This window comes from Didymosphaeria variabile (genome assembly GCF_027946475.1).
Source record: "Didymosphaeria variabile strain IMI 356815 chromosome Unknown scaffold_3, whole genome shotgun sequence".
Lineage (NCBI taxonomy): Eukaryota > Fungi > Ascomycota > Dothideomycetes > Pleosporales > Didymosphaeriaceae > Didymosphaeria > Didymosphaeria variabile.
Genome location: NW_026611622.1, coordinates 3677090 through 3690832, shown reverse-complemented (window position 1 = coordinate 3690832; position 13743 = coordinate 3677090). Strand labels below are relative to the sequence as shown.

The window sequence follows — 13743 nt, the reverse complement described above, 5'->3', positions numbered from 1 at the left end:
TTCGCTTACAATGGCTCTGAAGGCCTTTTCATCCGTCATACTTCTCTCGCTAGTTACAAAGCATGTCTACGCTGAAGACGTCCCTTTCTCGCCTTGTCCACTCTTGGGACCGCGCTTTCCGATTCCTACACAGCTCTCAGCATCACCAATACTCCAATCAGGACTAAAGAACTTGACAGACGCCTTTGACGACTACGTGACCAGCTTAAATGGAACCTTCGGGCCGACATCCTCCAGCACATCTTTCAGTGTCGCTCTCTTTTCGACCGAAGATACAGATTCCACGCAACCGTTCTTGTACGAGTATCATCACACGGCACCTTCCTTTGCAAATGAGACTTCCGGTACATTAGAAGTCGACGCAGATACTGTCTATCAGATCGGTGACTCGACGACGCTGTTCACGACATGGCTTTTTCTCATAGAGGCTGGAGAACAACACTGGACTGATCCCGTCAGTAGATGGGTCCCAGAACTCCTAGATGCTGCGAACGGCACGGCCTCTGGTATATCAGTCGATTGGGACGACGTAACTCTCGGAGATCTCGCTGCGCATCTGGGAGGCATCGGGCGATACGCTCCATCCAACATGACTGGCGAAATTGAGTCCTTGCTCAACGGCTTGACGAATGCGACCATTACAGCTCCTTGCGACTCTATCTCAGCAGCTTGCGAACGCGCAGACTTCCTGTCGTACTTTGGCCGCCGCGCCCCGGTCTTCGCAGCCGGAACAACTCCAATATTTTCCAACGCCGGTTTCATCATCCTGGCCTACGCTCTAGAATCCATAACCGGCCAGCCATACGAGTCAATCCTCGAGAGCTCCATCATCCAACCATTGAACCTCTCGCGAACAACGTATCTCCAACCATCGACGCAGAACAGTACCGCTCTAACGTACCCCTCGCAAAGCGCTTCTCTCAACGCAATCGAAGGTCCGTACAACGGGCTTACATCCTCCGCGCACGATATGTCCACCGCCCTCCGCGCCGTCCTCGCCTCCACACTCCTCCCTCCATCGACCACACGCCGCTGGCTCAAACCTGTTTCGCACACATCCAACCTTGTCAACTCCGTGGGTCGCCCCTGGGAGATCTATTCTCTGTCCGATACGCCGATCTCCCCCGTGATACCAGTCTATCAAGTCCGCGGCAACGTAGGCTTGTACGCCTCTCACATCGGCCTGGTACCAGATTACAACATGGGATTTGTTATCCTGGCTGCGGATAGCGAGGGAAGCCCAGATCTAAATGCGCATGCGGATATTATTGCTACGGAGCTGATACCTGCACTGGAGCAGAGTGCGATTGTAGAGGCATCGACGGCGTACGCTGGGACTTATGTTTCTGATTCTAACATGACGCTGGTTGTTGCGCAGGCGACTGATAGCAGCCCAGGGCTCTCTGTGTCACACTTCCGTTTGGGGGATAAGGATATAAGAGCAGCGTATGCTGAGCTGAATAGTATCGACCCGGAGAATCTGAGCTTTCGGCTATATCCGACGAATGTGGGCGGCGACGGGAAGCAGATGGTATTCAGAGCGAGCTTCCAGGACGTTAGCGCGCTGGCAGATGCTGGGACACCGACTTGCGATACGTGGAGATACATTGATCAGTTCCAGTTGCACGGAGTTAGCTTGGACGAGTTTGTGTTCGAGATTAAGGGTGGGAAGGCTGTTGGCGTAACGGTTCCGGCGTTCAACGCTACGCTCTTGAAGCAAGGGGAGAGGGTGATGTGACTTTCTGGTTCAGAAGCGATGCTCTCGAGCAGACTCAGATTAGCCTTTGGATCGGTCAGTCTGCCACTGGTACTGCTTGCTTATTTAGTGCGTTGTAGGCGTAGCTTTTGCGACAATGAAACCACTGTATAGTATTCTTCTTGGAAGAAGAGCATGTAATTTTAGGACGGGGTTGGTATTTAACAAGCTTCTGCTACAAATAGCTGCCTTCCGGTTTCAGTCCTTTCAAGCGTCAAATCTTTTATAAAGAGCGACGTTAAAAGCCCAAGAACCCCAGTACCCGCGAGTGTCAAGAATGCGGCCTTGAAGCATTGCTTGTACACCTTAAGTATGGGGCTCAGCAAATCAGGTTCCAAATCGATCTCTCTTAAAGCAGGAATAAAGCTGACAGCTTCTCGAACATCCCTAAGCAGCTCAAGCTCTTGCGGAACGGAAGTCAGAGACGAGATGTTGTTCTCAAAGACGTTGTTGAAGACTCCCGCGCATATCGCCAGGCCGATCAGCCCACCAAACAACCGGAAGGAAACAAGAACACCGGCCGCGATTCCACAGTCATTTACGTCTGTCACACTTGTCTGGTTGGGAATGGTCAACATCGTAAAGACCGTTCCGATGCCGATGCCAGCGAAAATTTGTAAGCCGGTTGTTTGAGCGACGGATGATTCGGGAGACCATAGAGCCCACAGTCCGACGCCGCAAGATGCAATCACCCAATTGCAGATGATGATCCAGCGGTATTTCCGATACACCTCGACAATGACGGCTGCAAGAACGCTGAAGGCGATGATTGTAGCACTTCCAGGTAAGACCAAGACCGCTGATCTGATCGAGGTGGTCAGCATGACTGACTGAAAATACAACGGAACGTATAACATGACGCTATACAAGATCATTCCATGTAGTGCTGCCCCGACGATTGTTGCTGCAGCTGTTCCGCTGGAGAAAATGCGATGGGGAAATATAGGTTCCGCTGGCTTTGCTTCGTAGAAGGCGAAGGCAACCAATATCAGAAAGCCCATAGTAAAGGGGAGTATAGTCTTCCAGGATGACCAAGGATACAAAACGCCAGCCCAGCTCAGTGGCAGCGCAAAGGCAGTGCAACCAACAGCGAATCCCACCAAGCCTAGCCAATCGAGATGGCGAAGACGATCCTTGACAGGTTGATCAAGAGGTTGCAGACGGAGGCAGAAGACAGTTAACAATAATCCCAAAGCGCACAAGGGCAGATTGATCCACCCGATCCATCTCCAAGTTACGTACTCAGTTAGAGCGGCACCAACTATAGGCCCGCACACACCACCTCCTGCCATGGGGAGCGCCAGTAGACCCAGGTACAGTGGACGTTCCTGTAGCGTCGTGATATCGGCTAGTATCACTTCGCTGAGTACATCCAGGCCTCCGCCTCCAAGCCCTTGCAGTAGACGACCAACAATCAGAACTGGCATGCTTTTTGCTAGAGCAAAGACTATAGACCCAACGAAGAATATCGCGAAGCCAGTATAGAATGGGGGTTTGCGCCCGATGACATCTGAGACGCTTGTATAGATTGGCTGGCTGATGACAACAGTGAGCATGAAAGCAAGATTAGACCAGAATGCCTCCAAGGTCGTTCCGTTGAGCTCGCGAGTGATTATCTAGGCATTGTGAGCGACATGTGGGAGGGAGATGTTTTGAAGGTTAAACATACTGGAATTGCTACTGCAAGGGCTGTGGCATCGAGGGACACAACAACTGTACTGATGTTCAAAGCAAGAAATGCAAGATAAAACGATAGAGGTTTTTTCTTTTTTGATGCGGTTCTTTGATGGAGGTGTTCTTTTGTTAAGCGGCCTGCATCATCTGCATTACCCTCTTTTTCGCCCTCGCGAGCGTCCAGTCTGTTTTCGATCTGCTCTTCGCCATTGTCGCAAGTTTGCATTGTGCAATGGAATGGATAGGGCCTCGCGGAGCGGCGGGGACCAAGTTGCGGAGGCTGTATCTCGACTTCACAGGGGGATTCATTGGGGTCCAACGGTGACGTGGGGTTCCGCTTGCCACTCAGCCTGCTAGTTCATGTTTGATGTTTTTGGCGACGGATTTCAGACAAGGCAGATCCCGCAAAACCCGAATCTATACCATCCTGGAAACAATCCACATCGACATGGCTGGAGTGACCCGTTTATCAGCTGATAAGCAAGTATGAGGGAACTGGTTGTGGTAGCCTAACACTAGCAAGGTTGATTAGCGCAAGGGTGGCACGCAAGGTTCGTCGGCCCAAGGCTTACATGCATCGGGCAATACAGCCTGTCTCCATTGCAGAACCAAACACACCTCAATATATCATACATATGAAACCATGTCTCTGTGCATGTCCGAGCTTAAAAGGCCCTGTGGCTTGCATGTGGCCCACGTCTACCAGACCATTGGATCTTCTGCGTTCTAGGTTGCGGTGTGCACTTCTAATCATTAATTCAAGATAATTCAGTAGGGGCTGAGCTGAGTGTCTGGAAGTTTGCCTTCTCGCGCTCGCGTATTTTGACCATTACTCCGGAAGGCCTGTTTGGAATCTCAATTTGAACCTACCCAATATGGCTCCTGATAGTTCGACCCGACATAAGGTAGGTGTCTTCTTCATGGCTTCGCCACCTAGTTAATAATATTTTAGAATGTTTTTATCACGGGCGGATCTCAAGGTTTAGGGCAAGAGTTGGCCCAGATGCTTGCCTCGAAAGGCGCTCACGTTACAATATTTGCTAGGAGGAAAGAGCGACTGAATATTGCACAAAGCGACATAATTGCTCAACGACTGCATCCAAATCAAGAGATCAACGCAGTATCACTTGACCTTCGCGATCCAGCTGCGGTCGCTTCGGTCTTTGCATCACAGCCACAGATCCCGGATACTTTGATCTGTGCAGCAGGATGCAACGTGGAACTTGGGTTCCTCGCTGACCTCAATGCCAAAGACTTGGAGACCTGCATGGAAAGTAATTACTTCACCGCCGCATACGCAGCCCAAGCCTTGCTGAAGATTTGGATCAATGACGACAAGAATAAAGAATCTGTTCCCAAGTCTCCAAACGAGCCTGCGAGACACCGACAGATTATTTTCATAAACAGTGCTGCAGCGTTTGCGGCAGTGCCGGGCTACATTGCGTACAACCCAGCCCGCGCCGCACTCCGAGCGCTTGCGGACACTCTTAGAATGGAGATAATGCGCTATTCGTCTACGAAGAGTACGTACACCGTTCACTGCGCGTTCCCTTCGAACTTCATGTCGCCCCAGTTCCTGGCCGAACAGAGCCTGAAGCCCGCTTTGACCAAGCAGATTGAGGGAACGACTGCATCCATTGATGAGCTCGCGAAAAAGGTTCCTACTGCCAGGAAAGTAGCAGAAGGAATCATTCAAGGTACAGAAAGAGGTGATTTCGCGCTGTGCAATGATTCGCTGGAAGCAAGTTTTCTCTTCGCTAATATGATTGGCCCATCTCCTAAACGAGGTTTCGGACTGGTAGACTCCGTATTAGCAACTGTGATGGGACTTTTTGTTTGGCCGATACTGAGGCGTAGGTGGGAGTCACTGTGCAGGCGAAGCAGAGATCAGCAGTAGAGTTCTGGCCCAGCGGACCTTAATCTATGCGGGGGCCAAAAGACATTTGGCGCCAAGGGACAAACAAAGGGCAGCCCTTCGATCGAAAGACATCACCGGCTGCAGGCTGATACTAGGGTAGCAATCAATCTACTAAATTCGAGCCATGGGTGTGGTGACATATGTGTGACATGGCCGCGGCAAACGCCGCGCACCCGCATGCTGGTGAAACCGCCCAAGCTTCTGAGGTTGGCCTCCGACCCGCGATATGTCGCTGTCCAATGCGACTACTCTACACGACTTTACACATGGCCTAAAGCCTCCGAGCCATCAGAAGGCGCTCATTGCTTCACCTTGTTCTAAGTCTTGATCGTGAGCAGTGCTCAACATGGCGGCCGCTTGGATCGTCTACTATGCTCTCTTACTCGTGGTCTTGCGAGTAAGCTAGTTCATGTTAAGGAGAGAACGAATGTCCTAACGGCCTTCCAGTGCCTTGTGGTTTACAGTTATCGGATACTGCTCCATCCCCTCGCGAAATACCCGGGACCATTCTTAGCAAAGTTCTCCGATTGGTACGGGGCAGTGCAGGCATTACGAAAGAACCTCCACTACACCACACTCCAAGATCACCAACGATATGGTCTGTGGACCACATCTGTTTTCTTTCTCCCTAGCTCATGTCGATGTACAGGTAACGTCGTCCGGCATGGACCGAATAAATTGGTTTTCAACTCGGCCACCGCGCTTCAAGGTACGCCCCTACGATCGCGACTATGAGAATAGGATTGACGTGACAGATATCTACCGAAACGAAGCCTTCGGGAAATCAAAGGCCTATCTAATGACTCAATCAAAACCGGACGTCCACAGTGTCTTCAGTGCCCTGGACAAGCGCATCCATCGTTCCAGGAGGAAGATAGTCAGCACCGGTCTTTCAGAGAAGAGTATCCGTCGCTTTGAGCCCACAATGACTTCCCAGATCGAAATCTACCTAGATAATCTTAAAAAGGCTGCTCAATCTTGTCAGCCGGTAAACATGACCGTTGCTTGCAAGTACCTAGCCCTTGACATTTCATCACTTTTCGGTTTTGGCTCCTCTCTGAAGCTACAGACCAACGATCGAAATCGCTTCATCGCCGAGGGAATGGAAGCCGGTATGTATCGCACGAATATCCATATGCAATACCCATTGTCGAAATATCTCGGCGTTGATGCGTTCCTTCTTCCATTCCTTTTCTCCATCAAAGAGAGATATAAGACAGCGTTGAGGGCTATGATCGCGGACCGCTTGACTGTTAGCAAGGACGCCCGAGAGGACCTCTTCTCCTTCATCACAGGCATTAAGGACCCAGAGACCGGGGACGAGATAAGCCAAAACGATCTCTTCGCAGAAGCAGAATTCTTCCTTCCTGCCGGTGGACAGACTACCTCTTCGGCTATCGCTGCGCTATTCTTCTACCTTGCTCAGAACCCGGAGTGCGCTTCTCGGCTCATCGACGAGATTCGCTCAACTTTTACGCGCGGTGATCAGATCGAGCACAATGAGCTATCTACTTGCACATATCTCCGAGCCTGCATTGACGAAGCGTTACGAATGTCTCCTCCAGCACCTGGAACCCTGTGGAGGGAAATATCTGAGGACTCTCAAGAATCTGTTGTTGTGGATGGCCATGTGATACCCAGCGGCACTGTGGTGGGTATCAATATCTATGCGATACACCACAACGAAGAATACTTTCCCAATCCGTCCAAGTTCAGGCCTGAACGCTTCCTACCAAGAAGCGAGACAGCAACAGTGAGTGGAGCGAACAAAACTCAGCAGCTTGCTTTCTCGCCTTTTTCGATTGGTACACGTGGATGTATTGGTAAAGCGTTGGCCTACATGGAGATTAGCCTTGTGGTTGCGAAGACCCTATGGTACTTTGATTTCGAAGAACACCCTGATCATGGAACACAAACGCACATGAGCCCCGATCCTGCACAAAAAGAGTTCAAAATCCGCGATCAGCTCATTGCCACACATGATGGTCCGTACTTGGTGTTTCGACCCTCCGGAAAGCTGTGAGTGCATGGTTTGCCGACGTTGTAAGTATCTTAGGATAGAAAGTGATCAGCACTCCTTGACACGATCAGCTATCACACCCCCTCAACTGGAGCAATGAGATGCAGCAAAAGCGCACATTACAAGATGACCCTTGTATTGTCATACTTTAATACAATCATGATCTAATCTATCTGTGAGCTTCGTTTTGTTCAACTCTTTGATGTCTATCTAAGAAATCCGCGAGCAGACTCGGAATTGTTTTCACTTCTCCAGACATCCTCTCAAACTCTACTATCCGTTCCCGTCCCTGGCCTCGTATCAGTCTTCGTATCTATGAGGGTCGCAAATTCTATGTCGTCAGGCTCAGAACCAGCTTGCCTTACGCGCGCTTGACCTATAGTAGGTACATCATTCTTCCCAATGCCACGGCTTCGACTACCGCTACTACCACTTCCAGAAGACCTTCCAAGCAATACTCTGATCGATGTACCGATTTTGGACACAGTGGCTGTCTTTCCTATCACACCCAGGAACTTTGGAAGCACGGGTAGACATGCGACAAGAAGACCAGTGGCGACTTCAGGCAAAGCCCAGATGCCGTTGTTAGAGATCTTGTAGGACTTGTCAGACTTATCTGTGGCGAGGACAATGCCGTAGTAAATCTGCACGCATCCACAAGACATAGAACTAGATCTTGCATTAGCGAGCAATCCTGCGTTGAACAAGCCTTCGCTTACAAGATTCCGACCAGAAAAAGTGCCGAAAGTGCCAACTTCCGCTTGATAGGCAAATGCAAACTCCAGATGACCCGCTGGGGAAGAGCGATAATGACAAGATCGGTAGCGACATTCAACATCGCAAGAACAAATCGAACTTCGGATGCACCAATGCATGAGCCTCCTTGGATTGTCGGGTCCCACTCCTTTGCTCGCGGGGTACAGGTCTTCAACTCAACCACAACCATGGCAAAGTAGTATGTGACGTTAATCCAAAGCACGACATGCCCGACCCAAAATGTCCAGTCTCGAGTATTTGCGGGCATGAATGCTCGCAGGACCTGGAGTATGATCCCCACTTTTAGGGTCGCCATACTAACAAGGTAGATGACGATACCATCATAGTACTGCTGTACAATTGTTCGTTATGTCCCTTGAAGTATGATAAGAACAAATCATACCTTGAAGAATTTGGTCTGGGTGCGGACTGTCATGTCCCACATGTGCACCCCAAGACCTGATTCGGACATCATGTACCCGTCACCAGTGAGAACAAGAAACTCCACCTAGATAGACACGTTAGTTGGATACACACAACAACTGTGTCGTATACTGACATATGCTAGAGCAATGACATAATCTTCTGGATGCAGCTTCTTCTGCACTTTGGTCTTCGTGTACACCCATACCGCGAACACGACAGTGACAATGATGAGCAGGGATGTAATCATCCCTAAGCTCTTCGACCTAAAGCTTGAGGGATTCTCGAAATTCGAAATCATGCCGGGAGGCGGATCCATCGCTGGCCTCGCTAACCACGCCTCTCGCTCCTCTGGTGTCAGGACCATGTTCGTAATGAGACAAGTACCGGTGGTTCGGGCAGCGCGGTCAAAATTGTGAGCAGAAGTGGGGTTGGTCTTGGTAACGGGCGCCTTGAGGAAGGTATTATCAACATCAACCCTCGCCCGACGTGCCTGATGATTCCACCAACCGGATTATGGCCGATGCGCTTCACATCAAGAGGCCTATTGCTGACAGCATAACATTCCTTTGCGCTTCCACAACTGAACCTGGTGGGGTTATCGGATTATTTTTAGGCGAAACGTTTTCGGTGTGTAATAACATACCATGTCGACGGTGTCCAGTCAGATGGCGCGTCAACCCTCCCTTTCGGGGTTCCAGCCAATTTTCGTATAACCTGCACTTAACGCTTCTGATCAGGCAACACTGAAGTTCTCACATGAAAAGGCGATCTACGGCTGCTCTCGTAAGGTTGCTGACGCCTAATTCGTTTATGCGAACAGTCGAAGTCATCTTGTCGTATTTCGAGAACTTCCAAAAATTCGATCTCACATTCATCGCAAGATCCCTGCCAGACGCACGAATCGGAGGCAAATGACGAGATTGTAAGCAAGTACCAATGCAGCCTTGCAACCTAGAGTTAGGGCTTAAGCCGATCGTAGAGTATGTACGCTCGTCGTGGGGGCTGTTCAGCCCGCCTCGAAGTGAGAAGGTTGCGACGACGCCCGGTTAATATACATGCGTCTGAGACGACAACTCGCACGAATATGTACCACCCAATCGAAAACAGGTCCCTCGCCACGTTTTGGGGTCCTATCAGCTCATCGTAGGCCACACCGGCCCTGGCCACGATCTTCGGATTACAACCCACATGTTGCAGCCGCCTGCCAGAACCTGTCCAGTACCTATGGTACTCGGTACCCTGCACCTCCCTAGCACCCTCAATTCTTCCCTGCAGTATCGCGATGCTCGAGGCAGAACTTGCGCAACGTGATGTTGAAAGCAGGCATGACGCGACATGTAGAAGTCCGAAATGTTTTACCTGAAGATGAACCGAAGGGTGTTGATGATATCCGAAGACGCCACTCAAGTTCCAAGGGTTGCAGGCGATTTTTGACAAGACTGGGGCTGCTTTACTTTAGCTACTACGTACTTGATGTAAGTATAAAATAAACCGTCTAATTCCTTCTTCCAGTAGCACGCCAACTTATCACGGCTTGCTGCTTCATTTCACGGAACTACTGTGTTCATAAGTTAGCGTACCTTTGATATAGAACTACAGCTTCTTTGTGTCATCATCATCATGACAGTCCAAACTGCACCACTGGTTAGCCATTGGCTCAAGCTCCAAAAGCTGAAAGCTCCTTCCATGCAAGATGCGCCAGCGTTCTATCGCAATCTAGAAGACGCTTTGGACTCTCGCCGCAAGGACCATGCTCTATACTCGATCCACCGAGACACATGGAAGGACAATGCATCCGTCGACTTCTGCTCGAATGATCTCATATCTTTGGGCAACAGTGGCATGCTCCGGAAAGAATATATGGAGGAGCTTGCACGTTATCCGGATCATCCACTCGGCGCAGTGGGTTCAAGAATGCTTGACGGGAACTACGGATACTTAGAGCAGGTCGAGCAAGAGATTGCAGAGTTCCACGGGTCAGAGCACGCCCTCATCCTTGGATCAGGGTTCGAAGCCAATCTCGCTATCTACTCAGCGATACCACGACCTGGGGACGCCATCGTTTATGATGAACTTGTCCATGCTAGTATTCATGACGGCATGAAGAAGAGTCTCGCAACCACTCGAGTGCCATTCAGGCACAACGACATGGACTCTTTTCGATTACAATTACAAGCCATCAAGGATTCTCAGCCTATGATCAGACAAGGTCAAAGATGTGTTCTCGTCTCGGTCGAGTCGGTATACAGCATGGATGGGGATGTCTGTCCTCTAAAGGAACTCTTAGCGACCGGGCGCGAGGTTTTCCCTCTAGGCAATATCGAGTTTTTCATCGACGAGTCGCACGCGACGGGTGTCGTCGGCCCGCAAGGTGCAGGCCTGGTAAATAAGCTTGGCCTGGAAAAGGACTTCGCAATCAGACTGCATCCTTGCGGTAAAGCATTGGCATCCGTAGGAGCAGTGTTGCTATGCAACGCTACCGTCCGGACTGCCATGTTCAATTTTGCCCGTTCGATCATCTACACGACAGCGCCTCCCTTCACCGGAGTAGCGGCAATCCGCTCTGCATACAATCTGATGCGGACCGGCCGTACGAAAGAAGTACAAGATCGCGTCCAGCATCTCGTCAAGCTCTTCTGCACCACGATCACATCCGATCCGATATGGGGAAAAGCTAACGAGATGGGCATTCTACGTGTTCCTGTCAGCGAGGGCTGGAAGGACAAGGAATTCTTCACCCACCTTGTGCCCATCTGGACCAAACAACAATACAACTACTACTTAGCGTTCCACCTTAGTCTCAACGGCTTCTGCGCTTTCCCAATCACCTACCCTGTAGTTCCAAAGGGCAAAGCAAGGGTCAGGATCACCATTCATGCGCACAACACCGAAGAGCAGGTCAAGCAGATCGTAGCCGCTATCTGCGCGTGGGCGACAGAAATGGTGGAGATCGAGGCCGGAAAGGGTGGTGAAAATGCCCTGCCCAAGGCCGCGCAGCAAGTCTACGCCTGGATGGCGCAGGAGGCCATTGCCGAGCTTCAGGTGGGAGAGGAGAAGCTGAAGGTAGAAGATGATAAGCTCAAGGTAGTGGACTTTGAGGGAAAGCGGAACGACAGCGGGACAGCTTTGAATGATCTTCCGGAATTGTACATGGCTCAGTCCACTGCTGCTTAAGCTGGCCTACACCGCTTCGAGCTTTCCTGTCTAGATGTGTTCGCAGCATCAAAAGCCGCCCCACGGCGGGCATGTAAGTTCATCAGAATTATTACTATGTTGTACCCGCAATCATCTACTGTGACTTCTGTTTGTACTCGACGAGCTTGGTTTTTTCGGTTTTTCTCTGTTCGATATGAGCTATCAGAAGGGTGAGAGAACCCTTGTTTGGATTTCTCAAGTCTCCTGAAGCAACATGTGGCATTGATCAGTATGATAAAACAAATGTATTTACTTTATATAGCTAAGCCAAATATTTCACATTTTGGTCGTTCGCAAGCGACATTGTCACAGACTCAAGAAAAGCCACGGTTCGCCGCTATCTCAGCTTCTGATGTAGGACGCTGGGACGTGAGATATATGATCTCCACGCCCATCCTACAAGGCTTCATACAAAAACACCTCTGCTATAAGGTAGGAGGATTAGTTGATGTCGAGCAGCCACCACGAAAGATGCCTCGGTCAGTTTATCTCCGCCATATCGCCGCCGCTACCCCACACCCTTCCCCAGCCGAGGTAACTTTCTGAACATCCAACATCGCGCTACGCCAATCTCAACATCACGTTCGGTCTTTCGTTCTTTCTTTTCCCCTTCTACGAATCGCCTCAAACCAATCTTACAACCTTTTCAACGCGAGGAGAGACCATTCCGCAATTGCCCACATTCAGAGGAAGATCACATCACCATGGCAGACGACCTCTCCGCCTCAAAGCTCTTCAGCTTCTCCTCCCACGTCGCCCTCATAACCGGCGGCGCCAGCGGCCTCGGAGAGATGGCCGCCCAAGCCTTCATCCAAAACGGCGCCCGCGTCATCATCGCCTCTCGCAAAGAATCCGAGCTCAAGAAAACCTCCGACCGCCTCAATTCCCTCGGCCCCGGAAAGTGCGAGTACGTCGTCGCAGACCTAAAAGACAAAGCCGGCTGTCTCGCACTCTGCGCAGAAGTAAAGAAACGAACAGATCGATTGACGGTGTTGTTGAATAACTCCGGCGCAACCTGGGGCGCAGATTACTACGACTTCCCCGAGAGCGGCTGGGACAAACTCATGGCGCTGAATGTAAAATCTATCTTTTACGTCACCGCCGGATTGGAGCCTCTGCTGCTGAAGGGCACGTCGAAAGACTTCCCCAGCCGTGTTATCAATGTGGCTAGCATCGCAGGCATCCAGACTGTAGACGTGACCGTGAGTGAAAGCGGGGGCCTCGCGCAGCCAGGGACAGGAACATACAGCTACGGCCCGAGCAAAGCCGCATGTATCCACCTCACCAAATTGCAGGCCTCGAAACTTGCACCAAAGAACATCATGGTGAATGTCATCTGCCCGGGTGTTTTCCCCAGCAGGATGACGGCCTTTGGGCTAGGCAAGTTCAGGGACACGCTCGAGGCTGGACAGCCCACGGGCCGCATCGGGAAACCGAGTGATTTTGGAGGGCTGGTGTTGTTCTTGAGTAGTCTTGGTAAGTGCCTTCGTTCCCTTATCAGATCGTCACATCTGTGTAAATTGGATCTAACCTCCGTTCGCAGCGAGCGCCCACATGACAGGAAACGTCCTCGAGGTCGATGGCGGGCAGAACCTCACTGGCTGGAGGGGCAAGGCAAAGAGCGAGAGCAAGATATAATAAATAGAGGACCCTTGCAATGCAATGTATTAATATGAACACGGAAATCCAGCACATGTCCTTGCATGGTTGATCGTTAACAACATCTGCCAGAAACGTGAAGTAGTCTTCCCAAAGCGGTCGTAAGCATGTGGTCACTCCGTTGCGCGATGGTTCAAAGCGAGCGATGGTGTGCTAAGCAAAAGCTCCATTTCAGGTAATATGCCCTCATCCCATTCCACATCAAAGGTATCTATATGTGCATCACCAATCAGCTATTTCCACCGACCCTCAAAGTAAACGAGCAACGCGCTCATATCAAGTCTATGCATATACAGCCCACGCCCAGGGTATGATCCACCGAAGAGAACAAATGAGAAA

General features: G+C 50.6%; 6 protein-coding genes across 6 annotated transcripts; 4 read left to right on the top strand and 2 right to left on the bottom strand.

Annotated features, from left to right (window-relative positions):
- Nucleotides 1-10: 10 nt before the first annotated feature.
- On the top strand, nt 11-1738 carry N0V89_004546 (uncharacterized protein; the record flags this gene model as incomplete). Its single annotated transcript, XM_056213330.1, has 1 exon — nt 11-1738. The coding sequence occupies one exon, from the start codon at nt 11-13 to the stop codon at nt 1736-1738; it is 1728 nt and encodes a 575-aa protein (XP_056073638.1).
- Nucleotides 1739-1931: 193 nt separating this feature from the next.
- On the bottom strand, nt 1932-3640 carry N0V89_004545 (uncharacterized protein; the record flags this gene model as incomplete). Its single annotated transcript, XM_056213329.1, has 4 exons — nt 1932-1960; nt 2019-2560; nt 2999-3372; nt 3587-3640. The coding sequence occupies 4 exons, from the start codon at nt 3638-3640 to the stop codon at nt 1932-1934; spliced, it is 999 nt and encodes a 332-aa protein (XP_056073637.1).
- A 665-nt stretch (nt 3641-4305) lies between these two features.
- N0V89_004544 (uncharacterized protein) lies at nt 4306-7371 on the top strand (the record flags this gene model as incomplete). The annotated part of the gene is made up of 3 exons (XM_056213328.1): nt 4306-4335; nt 4383-5228; nt 5998-7371. 3 exons carry the CDS (start codon nt 4306-4308, stop codon nt 7369-7371), a joined length of 2250 nt encoding a protein of 749 aa, XP_056073636.1.
- A 712-nt stretch (nt 7372-8083) lies between these two features.
- N0V89_004543 (uncharacterized protein) lies at nt 8084-9196 on the bottom strand (the record flags this gene model as incomplete). The annotated part of the gene is made up of 4 exons (XM_056213327.1): nt 8084-8476; nt 8528-8632; nt 8684-9040; nt 9194-9196. 4 exons carry the CDS (start codon nt 9194-9196, stop codon nt 8084-8086), a joined length of 858 nt encoding a protein of 285 aa, XP_056073635.1.
- Nucleotides 9197-10170: 974 nt separating this feature from the next.
- N0V89_004542 (uncharacterized protein) lies at nt 10171-11724 on the top strand (the record flags this gene model as incomplete). The annotated part of the gene is made up of 2 exons (XM_056213326.1): nt 10171-10176; nt 10222-11724. 2 exons carry the CDS (start codon nt 10171-10173, stop codon nt 11722-11724), a joined length of 1509 nt encoding a protein of 502 aa, XP_056073634.1.
- A 725-nt stretch (nt 11725-12449) lies between these two features.
- Nucleotides 12450-13383, top strand: N0V89_004541 (uncharacterized protein; the record flags this gene model as incomplete). The annotated part of the gene is made up of 2 exons (XM_056213325.1): nt 12450-13221; nt 13289-13383. 2 exons carry the CDS (start codon nt 12450-12452, stop codon nt 13381-13383), a joined length of 867 nt encoding a protein of 288 aa, XP_056073633.1.
- Between the last annotated feature and the right edge of the window lie 360 nt (nt 13384-13743).